The sequence below is a fragment of the Dendronephthya gigantea genome, unplaced genomic scaffold (assembly GCF_004324835.1).
Source record: "Dendronephthya gigantea isolate DGI-Jeju-01 unplaced genomic scaffold, DenGig_1.0 000074F, whole genome shotgun sequence".
Classification (NCBI taxonomy): domain Eukaryota; kingdom Metazoa; phylum Cnidaria; class Anthozoa; order Malacalcyonacea; family Nephtheidae; genus Dendronephthya; species Dendronephthya gigantea.
The window spans coordinates 1,063,305-1,083,958 of record NW_021163084.1 but is presented as its reverse complement, the minus strand read 5'-3'; the positions used below and the strand labels follow the sequence as shown (position 1 = coordinate 1,083,958).

Sequence of the window (20,654 nt, the reverse complement as noted above, 5' to 3'; positions counted from 1 at the left end):
ACTACATGTAATGATCATATAAGGATAATTAGCGCAATAACCGTAAAAACGGTACTAAATGTACATGCAATAGTTAGGAAATACATCTTATGCAGGGTATTCTACATTTTTGGGAAAGCAAACAAATCCCAATATCTGCTATGAGTGTCTTAGCTCTCATATTATAAAAGGAGCAGTGATACGATAAGCATCTTAGTTTGAGGGTAATCCATAGCGCATCCTAGAAGTGTGCTTGATTGGGGCATGATTGTAAGCGTTCTTGCCAGGGTAAGCAGAGGTTTTGTGTACTGGCTTGACTGATTGTCTTCAACAACGAGTTAGGTTATTGCTGGGAAATCGTGACGCTGTTACATAAACTTTCGATTTTCAAATGGACGATCTGAGAGGTGACAGACAGGTGATCATTCTAGCGACTAAGATCATCTCATGCGAGGCACAGTGAAAGCGATAGTTGTAAACAGCAGTTACTAATAATAATTGTGACTTAAATTAAAATTTATTGACATTGTAGAGTTGTAAGACAGGTCTTTAGATACACTTCTACCGACTTCAAGCAGCTGTGGTGAGTGGGCTTCAAAGAAAGCCTATGATGAATCCAACTATATATGGCCCGTCTGTAACAGAAAAATCGTAAACAAATATCAAAAAGTAAATATATTTTAAGCTTGTTACCAAGTATATTATTTTTCACACGGCTATTTGAGCACCTCAATTCAGCCTAAATGACTGTATTGCTACTTATTTGGTGTGGAAAATGAAACAGAAACATTGATATTGCAATTGTAGTTGGCACTTCTCATTACCGGATATATACAAAAGCTTGTTTTGCGTGCGTTCTCTTGTGAAATATACTAGTCTACAACCATTTTAGGTTAAAAAATACACTAATGAGTTAAAGGGCTACTACACTGACGTTTCACACGCTCCACGGACCAAGGCTTCAGTATATATTTTAAAGGCAAAACACACTAACCGGCACAGCTGTTCGTGCTTTTGAATTAGTGTGAATCTTGAACTTGGAAAAGTACGAAATACCTTCTATAGGGTGAGTTTAGTTTGAATCTATATTTTTATGAAGTCAGTGTATTAACTATAATACTCAGTATATGAACTGAATATTATTTATTAATACTTGTTTCATAATATGAACTGAATTGAATATTATTACTATTAGTATAAGTATTTGTTTGATAATAGTAAGAGTTACATGCGGGGGGTTACCATTTGATAGTTCTGGAACCTTTACTCATTAGACACAATAATTGCCGCCGAATATCCAATCTCTTGGAGCAGTGGCTTTTCCTTGTTATCGGACACGATCATCACGCCTTCTTCAGTGTTCGTGTGCTTTATCATGCGCAGTCCACGATAATTTCGAGATCAGTTTTGCAGTGAGATCACGCATTAAGCGCGCCCGAGAAATATCCACGCGCACTTTTAATCAGGCAAAGGCGCGTTTATTGCATAATGAATATTTCTAAAAGGGAAATAATTATCAAATTTGCTTGCTAATATTTGTATAAATACCTCTGAATACTAAATAAACAACTCAAATGCTAAATAAACAAACTATACAATTATCGAATTTTTACTGCGCTTCTCACATTTTTGTCCGGAGTTAATGCATATTACTGCTGTCAGTTGGTTCAAACCAGGCGACATAAAAAATATTGATATGATTTGTCGCCTTGGCGTCTACATTAGGTTCACTTCTCAAATATTTTTAGATGTCAGCCGACCTTGTAAAATACTAAATATCTTCGGAATGATGGAAGCCTTTCCAAAGTGTTATAACTATGTCGATATGACCTATTCTCGAGCATTCTTGCGTTGTGTCCAGGCCTACATTGTTTTAGCAACTATAGATAAGTAAGATGATTAGTTTATATTGCTTTCCTCAGGTATGCCGGTAGAATAGCATTCTAAATTCCTTGCTATTTGCACTTCCCAGATAGCTTTGAAGCATTTGTTTAGTAAGTGCAAACCTTTTATGGTCCGCGATCCTGAAGGACGAAATATATTTGACTTAGGTCGATTTAGAATTCTACAACGAACCGTACAACCATATATGGCTATAGAAGTCAAGGAGCCATACCGCGTCGCTAACTCTAATTCGAAATGCCAAACTCTAAAGCAATCCGAAATGCACGTTTGCACCGAGTACCTTATTTCGCTCTAAGATATCAAAACCTACTAGTCAGAATCATCTTTAGGGCTTCGTTAGACACTGACGCTTTGGAAGTGTAAGCAGGTTTACTTCTACGCAAGCCAGATGGTGGGGGAGAGGGGGTGTTTTATCCACTGAAGTTTACTGAATGCCAAGCTTTAAAGTAGTCATGAAAATGCACATTTCAACAGTACCTTTGTAAAAAAAAAACCCGCTAAGATTTCGACCTACTGGTCGAAATAGCTGTCAGGGGTTCATTACAAACCAACCCTTAGGTAGAGCCAGCAGATAACCTTTCACGCAAGCCAGATGGTGGGGGAGAGGGGGTTTACTTACTGGAGAGACTAAAATACGTTTACTGCATGGACTATAAGACAGTGTTGTTAGGAAACTTTAAATACGAACTAAAGGAACAGCTACAGCATCTATCGATTCAAGATCTAACGCCTAAAACCATATACGTACGAGGTTTGATTCACCTTTTGTCATCACGCGTGATGAGCTAGAAAGAAAGACGATAACAAGTTTCGTGATCACAGATAGGTAACGGGAAAATCGCATACTCGTCTTTCAGACAGGCATCTGAACTGGGTAATGATAAGCTCTTCAAAATATTAAAGATTTGTATCAATTTATAGCATGCAATAAAACATGTTCAACCTAAGCGCTCTTTTCCTGTTTTGCAAAGCCTCATCGCTTTTTTACCCTTTATAATCTCGAGTACACGGCGCGCAGTCAGGAGTGTGATGAATTGCAATTTAAGTCAATTCTCTTATCGCGGTTCGACTCGATGAAATTTTCGGGCTTGCATTTTACGTAACAAACGCAGTAATGCAGGCAGATAATTGAAGACAGACCATTACTACCCGAGAAGCGTGAGAAAGTGAGTGCGGTGCTGGACGGTAAAGAATGCTAGGAGACATTGTGACGAGTTTATTAAACGAAAATATTTTCACACGATCTGGCTGTAATGAGAAACACATCTCATGCTCTGGTCACGAGCTGCTGCGCATGGGCGTGGCCGATGTAAGCGCGATGTCACTGTTGTGCATCGTGAAAAAATTAGGAGGTTGCCAAGGCGTGGGGTCTTTCCACAACAAACAATTACCCAGAGATATCGAGTAAATGCGACTAACTTTGACGTTAGGCTGTATGATGAGTGCGGTGATGATGTTGCTATCCTGGCTGAGGTTACTATTTTACTTCCGGAATTACAAGGCTGCACGCAACTAGGGCAATGTTGATAAACTAGAACATTTTGTAACAAGTAAAAAAGGGAAAAAAGTTGATATGCATTATTGATAGTTCTGAAAGCAATTTTATTACGAGTTGGCGCGTGTACATTACCATAATAAACAGATTGTCTTCTCACGGGGCTTTTGATTTTTTAAACTTTGTCTTTTCCCATGATAATTTTTATCGCTCATATTGTCTATCATGTTGGTCAATACGTATCACTATTGCTAGAACTGAGTTCGTTTTTTATTGGAAAACTGGATCAGTAACGAATCTCTAGGAAGAATCGAGAACCCACTGATAAAGTTATGAAGTAGAAAAGTATTTTTTGATCTCCCAAAAGAATAAGTTAGCCATTGAAAGCCATTAGGTTTATTTTAGGACATCAGAAGAACAATTTATAAGTGATAGGTCTATTTGATTGAGGGTATATAAATAGAGCTCGAGTATGCATATCTAGAATTCATTCAATATGTGAGTACGGTTAGATTACGTGGTTTTTACGAAAGTGCAATTACAAGTGCAAGAAACACTTGTTATTTTGATTAAAAAAAAAATGATGACTAAATAAAGTCGAAACGTCGAATAAAAAAATGGCCACATTATTCAGAGTTTTGTCTTGGAATTCTAATTTGCCTGTGAACTCTCGAATGTTCTATAGCGAGGTGCAGAATTCCCGGCGTGTCCTAAGTCTGGTTCACGGTTCACACGAGGATTTAACATTTTTCCCACTTCACGACACGAGAGTTGACACGATATATTATGAACTCAAATCATGAACTCGAGTTGAAGAAGATATGACAGAACGGTAACAACGCAATAACAACTTGTTACCAGTTGTCAAAACAACTGCAAATTAATATGGAATTTTAACACGATGGCGAACGCTTGGGATTCCCTGAGCACGTTTGATGCATATTTCCATCAGAGTGCAGTAAATGGAGTTGACAGTTCTTCGTGTCTAGATCATGCAATCATAATTCACTACTTACTATGAATCATGACCAGATGACCCCCCACAAGACTCAAAGCATGGAAAATAGAACGATTCCGGAATAAACATTAGGATATAATATCAATTTTTATGCAGTTTGCACAGCGATTACACGTTTCGTCGACGTCATTTAACAAGAGTCATAATGGTAACCTTCTCCCTTAAGTATTCAAACATAGTCCTGGATTCTGGCAGTAGAATAGAAAAGATGAAAACGATACATGAAATGTAAGAATTAATGATGAGAATTGGCGTGAAAGTTGCACACGTTATATTATCACCCCAAATACAAATCATAGTAAATCTGAACTCGAATACAAGTTCATTTACGAACCAATCTTAGTCAATGAAATTTACTATCCGCTACGAACGGATATTTCCTCTCAAGTGTTTTTGCTAATCTCGTTACTGGGCTAGCTGGCCACAGGGGCTACGTAGCTGGTTTATATAGACCAATCAGATTGTCAGGTCAGATAATACAACTATATAGATAAAATCTCTCAGGCATTATAAGACTTAGACATCACAGAGCAGCTTGAATCAGTTAAGACGACAGTTTGAGCAGGGTAGAGAGATTGCGCGGAGACCGAGTTTTTGCGCAAGAGACTTTGGAATAAATTGCGTCCACATTTGGTAAGTTTAACATAAAGTGCGTTTAAAAACGATTTGCGCGTTAAGTATTTGCTTTCATCATCTTAATAAGACTGCCACGGTGGCCACGAGCCTTGCGCTTCATTTGAAAACGCAAAAATATACGATATTCGCAAGAAACTTTAGGGAAAACGCTTTTTCTACGACTTAAATAAGTGCGATCGGTTTGGAAACCAAGCACGATATGGCCACTTGTCAAGTACGTCTATAAGGGCTTAATGTATACCAGATATCCTCTCATTAGCACAACCTGTGAGTTGTTCACTTTGGGATAATTTTCGTCACTCTTAAAAAACTTCAGTATCTTTTACTACAAGTGGAGGAGATGGTTTGATATCTACGTGTGATTTGCGTGCTGGTCAAACGCCGCATATTAAGCGAGTTAAACATTGCGCAAAGCGTCAAATTCAAGTGAAATGTTACAAATCGTTGCGTTCAACGTTACGAGTGCTAAAGTTCGGTCATTGTTTATCAGTTTTCGTGAGTCTCAAGAATATTGCGTTCGTAACAACAAATAGAGCACGTTAACGAAGGCTGCAGGGTCAACGCTTGGAGTGGGGAGGAAATGTTTGGCAGGGTTATGGGAAGTTGAAATGTACGAAAATAGATTGTCAAAACTGTGATACCATTGGCATGGTCAGGAAGAACCCTCAGAGGTTATCCCTATTTAATAAATTAAGTTATACTTTGTGTAGTCTTAAAGTAATTACAAATCATGCAAGGTGTATGTACTTGAATTACACCGTAAAGCCGTATACGTATACTGAAATCTCACTATAAACACATTGTTCACATTCTTTTAGATATACAAAAGTCGGTGAACTAAAGTGAGGAGATATTCTTTGTATTCACAGGTATGAAAATAATAACCTTACTGAAGGCAACAGTTTATATTTATCCACGTATAAACTTTGACTTACCAAACTGCAAATGGTTGCTTCTCAGCATGGGCAGGCGAGTCGTAAATACGTATATTTGTCATGCATTCTCTTTTCTTTAAGCTTCACACGGCGCGTAGTCATTAAATACAATTCTACACTCATTTTTTAAAATACGTTTATCCTATTTAAACGGACATTAATATGTGTAACACAATAATTGAGTTGTATGTTTTGACATAAACGAGAATATTTTTGTCTTTTACATGTCACTACAATTCATATTTTCATTCCTAAGATTCTGAAATTGTTCCGTTTTGTCTACAATGTCCAAAGTAGGAACAGAATTCCAGTTGTGGTTCATATCGTGTGAGCTTAGATAAGAACATATGATGATTATCCATAGCGCGGCTTCCTGTGTTAGTATACACTTTGTTAAGTTTGTTTGTCGCCAGGAAAGGAATAATTGAATACTTAATCTTTTTAAAATATACTATCGTTAACAAAGTTTGCAAGCCACACAGTAATTTCAGACAAATCGCATCACAAAGGAATTTGCATCCTGCGCCTTTCGGTCTGCGTAACGCTAGCAGCCCAAACCGCGCGCAGCCATGCATGTAGTCTGAAATCGAGACAACTCTCTATTCAGCATAATTTATATAATGACAATGCATGAAATAATCTTAAATGGGGATTTCATACGCACTATTGCAGCTAAGCGTGCACTAACAAAACACCTGGTTAATTTAAGCCATTGATTGTTGATCTATGTGGATATGATCGCTGTAACGCGACTTCTCTTTCATGATTGAGCTGAGTTGTAATCTTATTCAGCTTTTATTAACGTGTTGTCATATTATGATTCCCTCATGTGCGCAGTATGGGAAAATTTCTTATCTCGTAAATGCCGCGAAGAAAAAGGATTAATCAAACGCACGATACTAAGTGATTTGCTAATCTGGTTTGACGACCTCAGACCTCCGCGTCTGTACCTGAGGTCTCAGTTGACTATGTGAACCGTGATGTCCTTAAAGCCTTTAGGCCGTGAATGAAACGAAACATTCGCAAGGTATTTCGTCCACACAAGTCACAACCACCTCTTGTTGAATTGTATCCACATGAAGAATGTAAACATAGCTCGTGTTTGACTTTATCGATTTTTTTATATCTGAATGAAGCACAAAACGAGATGACGAGGCTAGACAATTTCTGTCCCTTTTCGAACATGGCCTAAACAAAATTGGGCTATAACAGAGTGAATTGTGTGAGTAGAGAAACTGGACATAGGTAAAGAAACGTTAGAGATTTGCTCTCTGTATTCTAGGAAAAACAGTGTCTTTGCATTCAACCATATAATTTATTATATGGATGAATGCCAAGACACTGTTTTCCCATTAATTATGTCTGGGATTTTTACAAAGAGTTTGTTCGGCTTAACAATATATAGGCATGTACCCTTTCTCAGAGTCGACGAATCGCCACAATGTTGCAGGTGGTAAAACATATTACGAAAATCTCAGTAATAAGGCTCATATATATACCTTATCTACGCCATATTTTTCAACATGTTACAAGCGACATGATCATTTGATCTCACAATCCAGCTCGTTAAACACAAGGGCATTTCAGCCATGAAGTCACAACGATTGCGCCAATTACTGAATTACAGAATGTTTTTTCAAAAGATGGATATTTTGTCTGCGATTTGCTTAAACAAACTTTGCGCATTTTATAAAAACAATTCTCGCCTTATCACTTTTAAAGCACGCCAACTTTAGGACACATGTGCTTTCCGATGAAATGATATATATTATAAAATATTGCTGCTGTAACAGTCTTCAGAGAAGTTTTAAATTGCGACCATAATTTCAGAAATATTGAAACATGTGAGCATATATCACACTGTTTTTAAAACAGGAATATTTTTTACTCTGACAACTGGCATCTGACCACCGTGTCCGTATGGTTAAGTTTCGTGCCGTCTGATTACCCGATAGAATTCCCGCTTACTGAGGCTTAACTATGAACACATTTTGGGCTTTAGCTGACGAACAGGAAAACACGCAGTGAAGTAAATCCACAAACAATTATGAACTATATTTAAGCTAAAGTAGATAACGACTTCAGGAAACATTATATTGCTTAATTTGAACACGTAAAGTGAAACTAAGGTTGAATTACACGCTCAGAAAACGGCGTTGAAGTTTATATAGGAGGTTTACAAAGTTAAGTCAAAGTGAGTTAGCAAGCGAAAAACCCAAGCAGCAAAAGGCAGCCGTAATTACCAGATATCCGTCGGGTTTCCATGACGTCATGACAGTTTTGACAAAATACGTTCAACTAAGTTAGGTTTTTATAGTCTAGCATCAAATTGACAACTTTTATAGTGGCTATCATAGGTATATATCGGAAGACATTGATAGCAACCTAACAACAATCTTACAAACAACAAACATGTATTACAGAAAGTCACGCTAGAAAGACATTCGTTGACTGGGTGTTCGTCGTGAAAGCCTGCGCGGCTTTCCTGGGCCGACTCGTTACTTGTGCAACCCATCCTCATTAGTAGTGACTATACGAGTACGAAATCCCTAATTTTCGCTTAAACTCGGTGCTGTTTCCTTTCGTCATCTGCACAAACTCATAGTCTTCGGGCTTTTGAGTTTGACTACGAAATAAATTAAGAAAAGCGACAAAAACCCCAGGACTTTTGGCTATGACTTTTGCAAGATGGCGCAAGAAAAAGACGAGAATCGGATATCGTATGCGAGCGACACACGAAGTTGCTAAAGCTCGTGATTATTGTGTGTGTGCCTCGCGTAAAATAAAGCCGAGAGGAATACTTGAGTTAAATTGAAAGCAAACTCGGTTTAATTGAGAAATAATTTTTATCACTTAATAAAATCATCACGGTAAACCGACATACTTGGCTCCTATTTTGCACGTTGCTCAACAACATTATCGTGTGTATTTTGCAACAATAATCTTCATATATATGTTTGATTTGGTAAACAGCACTTGTGATAATAACTTGTTCAAGACAAGCATGCTGGTAGCATCTTGTGTGGCAGACTAATGTCATTCATTTGAAGGCAGTCGATAAACCGGTATTTACATCAGTGATTTAGAAGACAGGCCACCAAGGCCATCGTTTTTCAAAGTTTAAAACATTTGGTCTTAACTTAGGAATATCGGAATTAATTTTACTATTAAAACACCAAGAAAGTGTGAAATATTGACACCACAAAGGCCTTTGTAGGGTAAGCTCTATACAATGCGAATTCGCAGTACAATAAGGTTCGGCAAGTTCCTTTGATAAAAATATTTATCCCACTGACTCGAGATATAACGCAATGTTTGTTTATTCAAGCAAAGATTACCTTCGCATGCATCGAGCTCGCGTCGCAATCTAAACTCGCCCAACCCATAGACGCGTAACAACCGGACATGTTTGAGATGTTTAGAGCAAACTTAGCACATCCTTACATAAACAAACAAACGCAAACAGAAATTTTGGAATAAATTACGCGCTTGTTATCGCTTCAATGAAATATGTCAATCAACGCGCGCGCCGCGCTTATAAAAATATTGTACGTGCAGCAAGATTATGCATCTTCTGCGCAGTACAGTCGTGCGCAGTGCCGTCCTTTATGCTAATTTATCAAGAAACGTGTATAAATACACGTCTATGATAAATATGAAACGCAAATTGGGTTACTCGCCAACAGCCTAATGCTACAGGCTGTAGGAAAGCTATGAATGTTGGTGGCAAGGAAATTACTCTTGTTCCCCGCTGGAGAAAAGTGACTACCTATGGTTATGCCATATTAATTTGATGCACTTGGCACAAGAGTTATTAGCCACAACTTGTCACACCGGGTCGTAAACCAAGAGATTGGCAAGACGATGCATTTTTTTGATTTTTAATTTTGAATGTAGATATCTTCTCGGAAGGAATTTCAAAGCTCATCTGATTCCAGAAATGAAAAAAAACAACACAGTCACGCATGCAACAAAAAAAACACCCGAGATTTCTGGGACGCAACGGCATGCAATATACGAATTTTAAAAAATTTCATGTTCAAAAAACCGATGAATCTCGGGAATCAACCCTAAGATTTCCGGCTACGACAGCTTAGGCTGCAATGGTTTAACTTTCATTATTTCAAATCTCCAGATTTTTGGACGAATTGATCCACTGTAAATTACAATTTAAAATGGGATTTTTAGAGTGAGAGGTGGCATGTTATACTGATATTTATCTTGATTTTAAGTGGCTTTAGTCAAAATGCAATGTCATAATCATATTAAGATGTATAAAACGAGCATTCATGTTTAGATAAAACACGGTTAAATGAAGGTGCCAGTTAGCGGGTAAGAATAAGCGAATGCTTTGCTGACCAGGTCTGAGACCAGGCGATGTGATGATATGCGGATTCCTAATATGACGCTACCATAAATAGGTGTTTTTTAACGTTTTTGTATCACTATTAGTCTATTACCAGTGCTCAACATGTTTTTTAACCTTTCGCGTTCAATTAGGCATGTCTGAAAATTAGTATTGCTGATGTCAGCAAAAAATACCACGCACTGATTTGGTCGAGGAATATTTTGGCAAATTAGGACCAGGCTTCATGTCTGCCAGGCGCAACTATTTTAGAATCTGATTGTTCGCTTAAACACAATTGAGCCGCAAAACATGCGATACTACCGCATAATCTCTGATGACATAATATGAAAATGATTCCAGAACATTCAAATTCTTTGACTTCTAAGGGAGTGGAATGTGATAAAGTGAACCTAGACTCCCCAGTTGCACGATACGGAATTTGCATCGTCACGACATCAAGTTTAATCAATTCGCAACCACTTCGGCTTCTAAAAACTCTTCCTACATGTAGATTTGATCTAAGTCCACGTTATTATCATAATTTTAATTTGGCATCGTTACAGGCTAAGGAAAATCCAATAGGTTTTCACGTATATTAAGGAGGCTCTGACCAGGCCAAAGCTTAATGTTACAGACAAAATTGCGTTTGAAGTTGGAATATGAACAAAAGTTCAGAATAATGCAACTTGAAGTGACGTTTACCATTTAACAATGCAACAAACAAGCTTTAATTTAAAGTTTCTACCTCGGTGCAAATATTTTGACATTGAACAGATATAACGAAGGATTAAGTATGGCGCGTGCTCCCGTAACTGTTGAACTGGTACAATAACGCAACATATGCTAATTAATTTGTTACTACAACCTTATGGAGGTTAAACTGTGAGTTGAACTCTGTCGACGAGAGAAGTTTCGCGAACATGCTGTTGCGGAATCTCCCACGCTCGGAACCTGCAGGACGTCGTAACCTGTCTGAAGAGTTCTAGCCATGATTTGCGGATATTTCCAGGCGAGATAATTGTCCACATTTTGCTAATTGCTTAATTGGAATACGCACACATTGCTGGAATGCGTACGTTTCGATTTAAACAATCTAGCAGAGCGAGCAATAGGATGTGCTCATGCTATGCATGACAATAGATACCTACACAAAAAAAAGGTGTAACCGCGCATCAAAAGGTCTGAATAACAAAATGGCGCGTGCTCCCATTGCTGCTGTTAGACTGTATTGCCTTGACGATCGAGTGGCTTACCCCGGTCAAACTGATTTATTACTCGTGCCTGATTGAATTAAATACAATTTGGTCTAAGTCCCCAAAATAGCAATGTCGTAGAACACAGGCGCTGCAATGTTATAAGTGAAAATATGTTAAAGAAAAATCGCAATGCAAGGATCTTAAGGAAAAATCCTAAAAATTCTACTAACTAAAACGATGCCGTGTAAACTCTAAAATAGTCTCATGATGTAAGTCTGATGAAATGTTCTTAAGACTATTTACTTAGTTCAATCACCAAACTCGTTTTTTTTCACTAGAGCGCATAATTCCATATATTTGGTTACAGACGCGGCAGAAACTCAACAAACACCGCAACAAAGTCTTAGCATTGCGTGACCATAAAACGCAAAAACATTGATAATCCCTGTCATGTTAATGATAAAATAATCCATTGGTAATCTTCTAAATATGCAATTATTAATTAAAACATCAGATAAGTGTACCACTGCTATCTTTTCATACATTAATAATAACCTTGACATTAAAACAAAGGAACTCTAAAAAGCACCCGCCGAATAACGGAGATCTAGGGATGGTGTTGCTTTATTGAGACGTGACTGGTAAACCTCTTATACTAGGATTGTCTGGGTCTCTGGGATCGATCTTAGACGTTATTGATATCTTCGGAATTCAATGACTGCATTTTGTAGCGTTATCGAAGACCCTTTGATGAGAGCTTCCCATTTAAATGCTCTATATTTAAACACCTTTTTCTTAACTGCATTCTGAAATGCAACAAATCTACCATCTTTTCTGAGAAATTTCTAAGTTAAAAGGACACCTTTCCCAAATCTGAGGAAGATGAAAAGGGGATATGCATCCCAGTTCCGGCACCCCTGCGTTTGCTATAGAGATACCACTTTCTAACGAGTTGTCAGTTGCCAAGGCTTGCTCATAAATAACATATATTCTAGAATGAAACATTGTTGATAACGACGTACAGTATCTCCACCGTCAGTCAAGACTGAATCACACACATCATGCAATCAGATCAGTGAATTCAGTAGCGTGCTCTCCAGACATTCGTTTTAGATCAGGGGTTAGATTGATTTAGACATTGAATAAAAAACGCAAGAGATGAATTGGTATAGGTATGCTTGAGTGGATTCAGACTTATTCAGTTATCTAACGTAACCATGACCAAAGATGGTATTTTGTTTCTCTGACACGGAGAGGGGAGGCAACTATAGCGGGGTGGGGGAAAGAAGTAACTATTTTTAAATATAGATATTTTTGCACAGCCTTTTGTTGCTACACAGTGTCTATATAGCCTTATCTTATCTACAAAAATGATTTATTACTATTAAATTCTTGTGATGTCTCGACAAATGCTTTTTCTTATTTACTAAACTCTTATCTAGCATGCTATAAATTTAACGATTTCATCAAAATTATTCCACTTTTTTGTCATAACAAATCTAATAGCGAACTCGTACTATTCAACTCCGGCGGACGCCACATCGTCCTAAGGGGCGAGGGGTCGTCACAGAGGTGCCACTCTATGGTGTACCCCCACCACTTCCCCCCGTCTTAATGTCACCTTTGTGCCACAACAGAGGATTGTCGAGTGATTAACATGTGCTAACGACTGGGAGATCTCGCCGGGTTACTATTCTGGTTCCATAGTTTAGTTAGTGTCGTCTCATTCCTCATCACGTCTCTGTGAAGTGTATCTCCTGAAAGTTCGGTTGTTGTTGAAGGTATCTCTTAAAAGGTTGTTGGAGTGACCCACCGAGTACTGGACATTATCGTACGGTCAGAAGGTAGTCGAGCAACAATTATTAATTATAGTCAGAAAATAAGGTGATATTCCCTCTGCAATGTGTAGTAATCTGGATATCTGAATTTGACTTGTCACTACAGGAAGCATAAGCTATGCAATGTCACCATTTTTTGTCCTATTATACGATTAATAATAACAAGCCCTATAAAAGATTGCATTCTTCCCACTATTGAAAGCTCAATGTACATTCAATTTCAGAGCACTCGCCTTGATGATAGCTGATAGTTCTGTCTGGTAATTTCCAGTTTGACAAAATGTTCCAACGACTAAATGTAGTTGGGAATTAAGCGCGTTAAATAAGACTTTATTTATCATCCTTTCCCAAACTCGCCATAACTTTATAAACAGGTCATAATACACGTTATCCGCCTTTTATTAGTCCGAAATTACAATAATTTCAATAGTCAGATTAACGCGCTTAATTCCAAAACGTAAAGCATGTAGTGCCGTTTCGATCAAGGCAACCTTTAATAGTATCGAACAATTCATTTATCACATCTGAAATGGCTTAGTTATACCTTTATTCTTTAATACTTTCCACTAGTCTTTCATTTTCAGGCTAATGTAAATAGAGAGTTTAGTTAAAATTTTCGCAAGCGTGGAATTGCCTTAGTGTAGGTAGACTATTTGAGAAAATCTAATTTGAACTTTGACAAATGTGTCAGTGAAAGTTAGAAGCAGGTTGAAAGTGGCTTTAAAAATGCATGTTCTTTTATAGTGAATATAAGCCCATCATGTGATGGTTTTAATCAAACAAAACCGTAAATAAACATAATATGGAATTAAATTTATATTACAGAATATATTACCACAGGTGAAAAATTTTGAGATAACACTTTTCAATTCATTTTATCTTTCATCTCTTTTCAGAAATGATTGGGAAAATGTTGACATTATTTTTGGTGATTTTGACAACTTTACTGTCCGAAGTGATGTCTTGCCAGCCCTGTCAAAACACGGTCTGTGACACCGATGTTTCGAAATGTAAAGGTAACGAGACGGAACTATATTTTCAAGCAATCAAAATAAAGTCACAACATTTTAATGATATCTCAAATGTAGTTGCCCAATGTTTGCATAGCACTTTGGTCCAGATATTATGTCTGTAAGAAGTCGGCGTAGTTTGAGTCTGATAGATCCGAATTATATGATTATTCTAGGATGGCATTGTGGCTCCCCATGCAGGATAAAAAATAAGTGCTTGCGCGTGGAATTTCATGCAGCGGCACATGATTTTCCCACCCTTTTTATTATTGTCAATTTTTCGTTTCATCGACGATCTCAACCATGTTATGTTGGTCTAGACAATAATTATCAAATATTGTGCATTAATAAGTGAATGCTGGGCCTGGGATAGAAGGAATGCGTATAATTTAGAAAGCCATTTGAAGCATTTGAAAACATTCGCGAACAGTAAAACATGTTTATTTAGTGACTGACAAGCTGTGCCGGCTTGCAGAGACCAGCACAGACCACGTGTGTCTTCGAATTTTCGCGATTAATTTGAAAAATTAGGTAAGCGAATTGACACCGCGCGGACGTCTCATTGGAAAAAGCCATTTTCTCCCGATCAATTCCAGGTCTGCTGTCTATGGGTATGACTGAGTTCAGGTGTGATCAACATTTTGCAGCGTTTATATATAACACACGAACACCTCAAAATAATTAATAATTTGAAGATTTTATCTTGAAACTCGTGTGAATTCTTGAGCCTACTGAGATACCGAAAGCGTGTTATCAGTTGTAAGTAATTTCATCCGAAGCTTCTCGATCATATCTCTATTGAGCGAGATTTTGAAGGGGGTAAAAATATCACATTCGCGGCGGCCTAGATCAACCACGGTGGATCCCACGAAGCTGCTGCATGGGAGAGATTTCAGAAAGATAAAAGTTCAAATCGGTCAGCCAATTGACGAATATTAAACAATCGCGTTTGAAAATGATTAATAACCAACAAATCTACAGATTCTACTAATATAATTATAAATTTTACTGACTGTACCCGATTGAAATGTTTGATAAATAATGTCATGAAACCGTACGTTATTGCATTTATTTAAGCCAGCTGAAACGAGCAGAATTCAGAAAGAACAAGAAATGGCAAATTTGTAGCCAAAGTCCAATATTGCGATAGCCAATTTTCTAGCCGAGAGTAGAGTATAAGGGAAAAGAAAGTCCGTCGGAAGTATTGATATTTAACCGTTACCGGTTGTTTTCAAACTAGATTTGCCAATTTTGTACAGTCTTCATACATCAATCTGATAGAACTAACTTCGATGAATTGACATCGCGTGAAGGTTTTGTTACTTATAGATTTAAGGAAGGCAACGTCAAAAAAAACCTGCAAAAACAAACAACTGCGAACAAACTTTTGCTATCCACTGTTAAACTCAATACAATTTTGGATAAAGTCAGGGGAATAATGTTAGGAAACTGAGTTTCCTACATGCAGCAGTTGTACATCGCAGCTATGTTAGATATTATGCACTTCCCTCGTCTTGTAATAGCAAGTGTTGCAAACAACCCAGATTATGCAATAGCGATGCCTTTGTAAAATTCTACATATAGGCTGTGATATAGGATTTGCTAATACATTCCTTCTCCTTGCTACTACGAATCAGTTAATTATCATAGTTAACGTCGTTCAGATTTCCGTCTATTCGAATTCTTAACTACATTTTTAAAAGCGCCTGTCATTAATAACTTTGTTTGTACGAAATTACTGGAGACCTCGCAAGCAGTTTCGAGCAGAATTCTTCCTGTGTTTTAGATGGTGTTGTGAAAGATAATTGTGGTTGTTGTAAAGTGTGTGCAAGAGGAGAGGGTGAAACCTGTGGAGGGTTGTTTTACAATCACGGTAAATGCGGGGAAGGTCTCCACTGCGTCAGACGAAGACCTAACTCCGTCAAAATCCTGGGGGAAAATGATATTGTCTCTGGCGTGTGTGAAAGAGGTGAATACCACACTAATTTTATCTATACATGCAGGGGCCACTGGGATGGACTTAAACAGTAGGATGAGGCAATCCCGAACTTTCCCCTTTTTATTGTAGTTGTCCTCGATAATTACAGTTATACTCGATAATTTCTGTGCAGGATGCCGCGATACTGTTCCAAAAGCATTCTATAAGGGCCTCTAATTTCCAGCAAGAAACCGCTGAACCAGAAACGCGATTGATGAATACAGGAACGAACAATGATGTGCTGCACAAAACCTAACAGAGAGTGACGATATAGGTCGCATCACAACATTGTTCAGTCCAATTTTTCTCAACCGGGAACAACATGACCGTTACTATCTTCGTAAACTCGCGGAAATAAGGGGGGGTTGAACAGGACGAATTCTTTTCACGTGCAATTTGGGGGAATTCATACTAATAAGGCACACTAACAAATTACTGTTTCGACAGTGGCCCTGATCTCAATATTTTTATTTCATAGAGGAGTGCAAAAACAAAGTATGCGGCTTTAATCAACGTTGTCGTGTGAATCATCGCGGTAAAGCTCGTTGTGTGTGTCCGAAATATTGTAAGAACAGATATATGCCTGTTTGTGGCGAGAAAAACGGAAGACATTATTGGAACAGATGTTATTTAAGGAAGGACGAGTGTAAGAGCCAGCAGAGGATTGGTTACATCGAAGGAGCATGCAAAAGTAAGTATAGTTTTCAGTTTGTAGAAGGCGACGATATAACTATGTTATGTAGGTAAAGGGTTTACTATTATATTAGTGGTTATTATAATAATGAAGGACGTGAATGTATGTTCTAGGGTAAGAAGGGGGGGAGGGTGAGGCGAAGGATAGGAGGGAAGAACTATTTTGTCAGTGCGATATAGGCTTAATTAAAGGACTAGCTACGAAAATTGGGTATATTGGTATGATAAGGACAAATACCGGTACTGATGAAAATATGTAGCTATATTAGAAGCATTGTAACACATGAAATGCGGATAATTTTCAGGTTGTGAAGATAATGGAAAATCCTACAGATTTGGCGAAACCATCACACGGAAGGATGAATGTGAAAAATGGTAAGTAAGGTATTATCTGTACAGCACTTCACTTAATGTTTAACCACAAAGCTGAACAACACCAATCAACATCAACAGTACAAATCCAACAATAAACATATCATTCTAAACCGATGAAAATGACTCAAACATACTAGTTATTCATGTGTTATTTGTTTATCTAAAGAACCAATCTGTGCTTCTGTATATTTATTCGCATTGCATTTCTTAATCTTCTTTTAGCGTGTGCAAACATGGTAAATGGGAATGCGAGGTCGATCCAGAATGTCAAATCAAAATAGGTGGTGTTCCAGAATTCTGTGATGTTCATCAGAACAATTGCCCAGAAGGTTTTTATTGTCAAGGAGGAAAATATGAGCCTCCGATCTCAGTTGTGGATATTGGAATTGGATTCTGTATCCCACTGGATGAAGGTAGGTAAAAATGATGAAAAATTGTTAATATGGCCCTGAGCAGCAATAAACACCACACCACCCACAAACCCATGCAACGCTAGATTTAAATTTGGAGGGAGATTGACATGCACATTAACAGCCTAACACTGAGCTAACTGAATGTATGATGGTTTCACCTTACTATATCAGCAAATTACTCTACTTATAATTTTACTCTACTTACGATAGGAAATAGTGTTTAAAAGCTTGAATGTATCTGCATTTCATGCTATTTTGTTGTCCAATGGCAGGCAACTTTATAGTTGAAATGACTGATAAAGCCAAGACTAGTTCACAGTATCATGAGTAAACTATGAACTCGCCTATATTCCTTTGCTTTCCAGAACGACCTACAGAAGATGCAGAAGAATCTTCAGGAGATGACGGTTGCCCGAAACTGAATTGTGAACACTGTCGCCATGGTTACGTTACGACCTTACAGGGATGTGCAACATGCGAGTGTATAAAAGGCAAGAAATTTAGAAAGTTGTGAGGAAACATTGTTCACCACAAAATATAAGTTGAAATACGTGTTAAGAAGTGTATAATTAAGTTTAGAAAAGAACTAAAAAGGAAATCAATGAATACAGATTATTAGTGAGAAAGAGAAAGTGACTGGGCAATGGACCGAGTGACCGAAATCAGTCAGGAAATGACAAACTAAAAAATTCATTTCAGATTTAAGCCAAGAACATAGTCAATCATTTTTGGGGAATATTTTGTGGTGAACAGTTAACTTTTTGTATCTTTAATAAAGGTCAAATCGCGCTGTTATTTTCTCGGCACTAACAACATATACCAAAGCCTATGACATACCAAATTGATTTCCTTTTTGGTCTAAATTATGTTGAGTTTGTTTCAAAGAAAATATACAAGAACAATGTAATCAAGTGTAGCTCAATTGTTGTGACACGTGACGTGTGACGTCAGAATATTATTGTGACGTAAGGTCGGTAAAGGCTGTCTAATTTATATCAAAAGTTGAAGCAGAGTTATATATTCAGAGTGTAAAGCATAATCAAATACGTTAACTTAATAAATTTATTCAAATATTATTTATTTAAATTTTGTTAATCAATTTGCCTGTTCAAGCTGTTTTGAACAACATTTTAAAACGAAGCAATAGAATTTCAGTCAAGAGTTTATATTCGGCTGCGCACGACATAGAGCTGAACGTTTTTATCATTGACATTGTATAATCCATTCACGAAACTATGTTTGTAAAATCCAACCTTGACATTGGAGTGGAAGGAATATTCGAAGGAATATTTATAAATCCTCTCTGAGCTAACCAGCAGTGGTCAAAAACCACCACGGACTCTCTGAAAGTAATTGAACCTAGGTAATTTTGATGCAGCCCTCATGCTGAATGTTAACCGCGAGTTCGTGTATTATATTTATATATATTAGCTGTGGTACGTTGAAGTGGTTGATTATTGATATAAGTAATTATCTTTGCCTGAAACGTTTACGTGTTTTGAGCGCTTCCCTAGCTACATTCCATTTCTGATGACTAATGTTGCAACAGTTCAGTTCGCACTTTTGTTTAGCAACAAAACACCTTCAAAGTTTCAATTCTATCCAACACGTTGAAAATAATACCATGTTTATATCTACTCCGGCAGAGAGTCAAAGACGACTTTTTATCACATTCAGGACGTCATGAATTGAAACAATCAAATCAATTTCTGCCAAATTCATTCTCAAAAACAATACAAGGCGCGATGTGGCTACAAATCAAGCAAACAACTTCAAATTAACATTCAGTTTTCCCTCATAGGTACAAATTTCAAGTCAGTGAAGAACGTGTGCGACCAGCCTAAAGATCCTGGACCGTGTATGGCAAATCAGAAACGCTTCTACTACAATAAGAAGAAAGGAAGATGCTTAAGATTTACATTTGGTGGATGTCTCTCAAACGGGAACAATTTTGCCACAAAAAAGAAATGCGAGAAAAAGTGCATGAAGTAAACGACAAAGCAATAATGCATACACATATTTATCCAGCTTTGTTCAGACAGAAGACCACCTAGGAGGACTGGGAACTGGAAGCTTATCATCACCCAAACGACTTGACCGTACATTGTCGGTATTTTCCGTCAGGTGTCGTAAAAGGGTCGGCAAAATAAGGATATTATTTTACTCTATGTAGATAATGTACTCAATATATAGGGGGAACTATGGACTGAAATACAAGGACATACATAAACGTAGGCTTTTGTGTGTTGTGAGCGATTGTCGTTACTGTAATTAACTCGTGTTTCATATACAAAAGCTGCTTTTGGTCGAACAAATGGAGTGATACTGGTCTATTGTATGTATATGAGCTGTTTTGAACTGTACCCCCTATCAAAGACAAACGTTTTACAGAGTCCACGGTCTGTGAAGAATTTAGTGTTTTCATACTTGATCTCTGTAGAAATCGCAAAGAAAATTCTAAAGCAAAATGACTTCACGATGAAATGATGGGCAAAATAGCGGCCTCCACTGGCAAGTTTCTTGATGAGGGGTGCAGGTTGGAAATATCAACGCCAAATTAAGAATTTATCTGAAATCCATTGTATGCATGCGTGGAAAAGATGCTTTGTTTCACAGAGTTTACTAAACATAAAAATGTTACAATATAGCGACATTTCATCTCCTGAAGATAGCGAAATTCATGTCATTATGATCAGTGCATGAGATTATGACATGCACAATGAGGTCTCACTAAATGTAGATAATGTTATATGTAGTGAATATATATGGAAAAATTGATTAAAACATAATAATATAAAAATTTTGAATAACGCTTTCAATGGTATACGAAAGCAA

At 37.5% G+C, this 20,654-nt stretch overlaps 1 protein-coding gene across 3 annotated transcripts; it reads left to right on the top strand.

The window, feature by feature from the left end:
- The first annotated feature begins 993 nt into the window (after positions 1-993).
- LOC114531748 (agrin-like) lies at positions 994-20,598 on the top strand. 3 transcript variants are annotated; one of them, XM_028553370.1, is made up of 9 exons: positions 994-1,045; positions 5,852-5,902; positions 14,247-14,366; positions 16,147-16,329; positions 16,817-17,029; positions 17,337-17,406; positions 17,629-17,819; positions 18,185-18,310; positions 19,621-20,598. In XM_028553370.1, exons 3-9 carry the CDS (start codon positions 14,249-14,251, stop codon positions 19,809-19,811), a joined length of 1,092 nt encoding a protein of 363 aa, XP_028409171.1. In that variant the 5' UTR covers positions 994-1,045; positions 5,852-5,902; positions 14,247-14,248; the 3' UTR covers positions 19,812-20,598. The 3 variants fall into 3 exon arrangements, with proteins under 3 accessions (XP_028409171.1, XP_028409169.1, XP_028409170.1); XM_028553368.1 differs by lacking the exon at positions 994-1,045 and adding an exon at positions 4,687-5,030; XM_028553369.1 differs by lacking the exon at positions 994-1,045 and adding an exon at positions 5,106-5,704.
- The last annotated feature ends 56 nt before the right edge of the window (positions 20,599-20,654 follow it).

What these genes read in the sequence shown, in the direction of transcription:
- LOC114531748 (XM_028553370.1), top strand. Translation starts at nt 14,249, where the DNA reads ATGATTGGGAAAATGTTGACATTATTTTTGGTGATTTTGACAACTTTA. An exon ending in CTCTGGCGTGTGTGAAAGAG is followed by an intron (nt 16,330 to 16,816) that starts GTGAATACCACA and finishes TTTATTTCATAG; the next exon opens with AGGAGTGCAAAAACAAAGTA. An exon ending in AAGGATGAATGTGAAAAATG is followed by an intron (nt 17,407 to 17,628) that starts GTAAGTAAGGTA and finishes ATCTTCTTTTAG; the next exon opens with CGTGTGCAAACATGGTAAAT.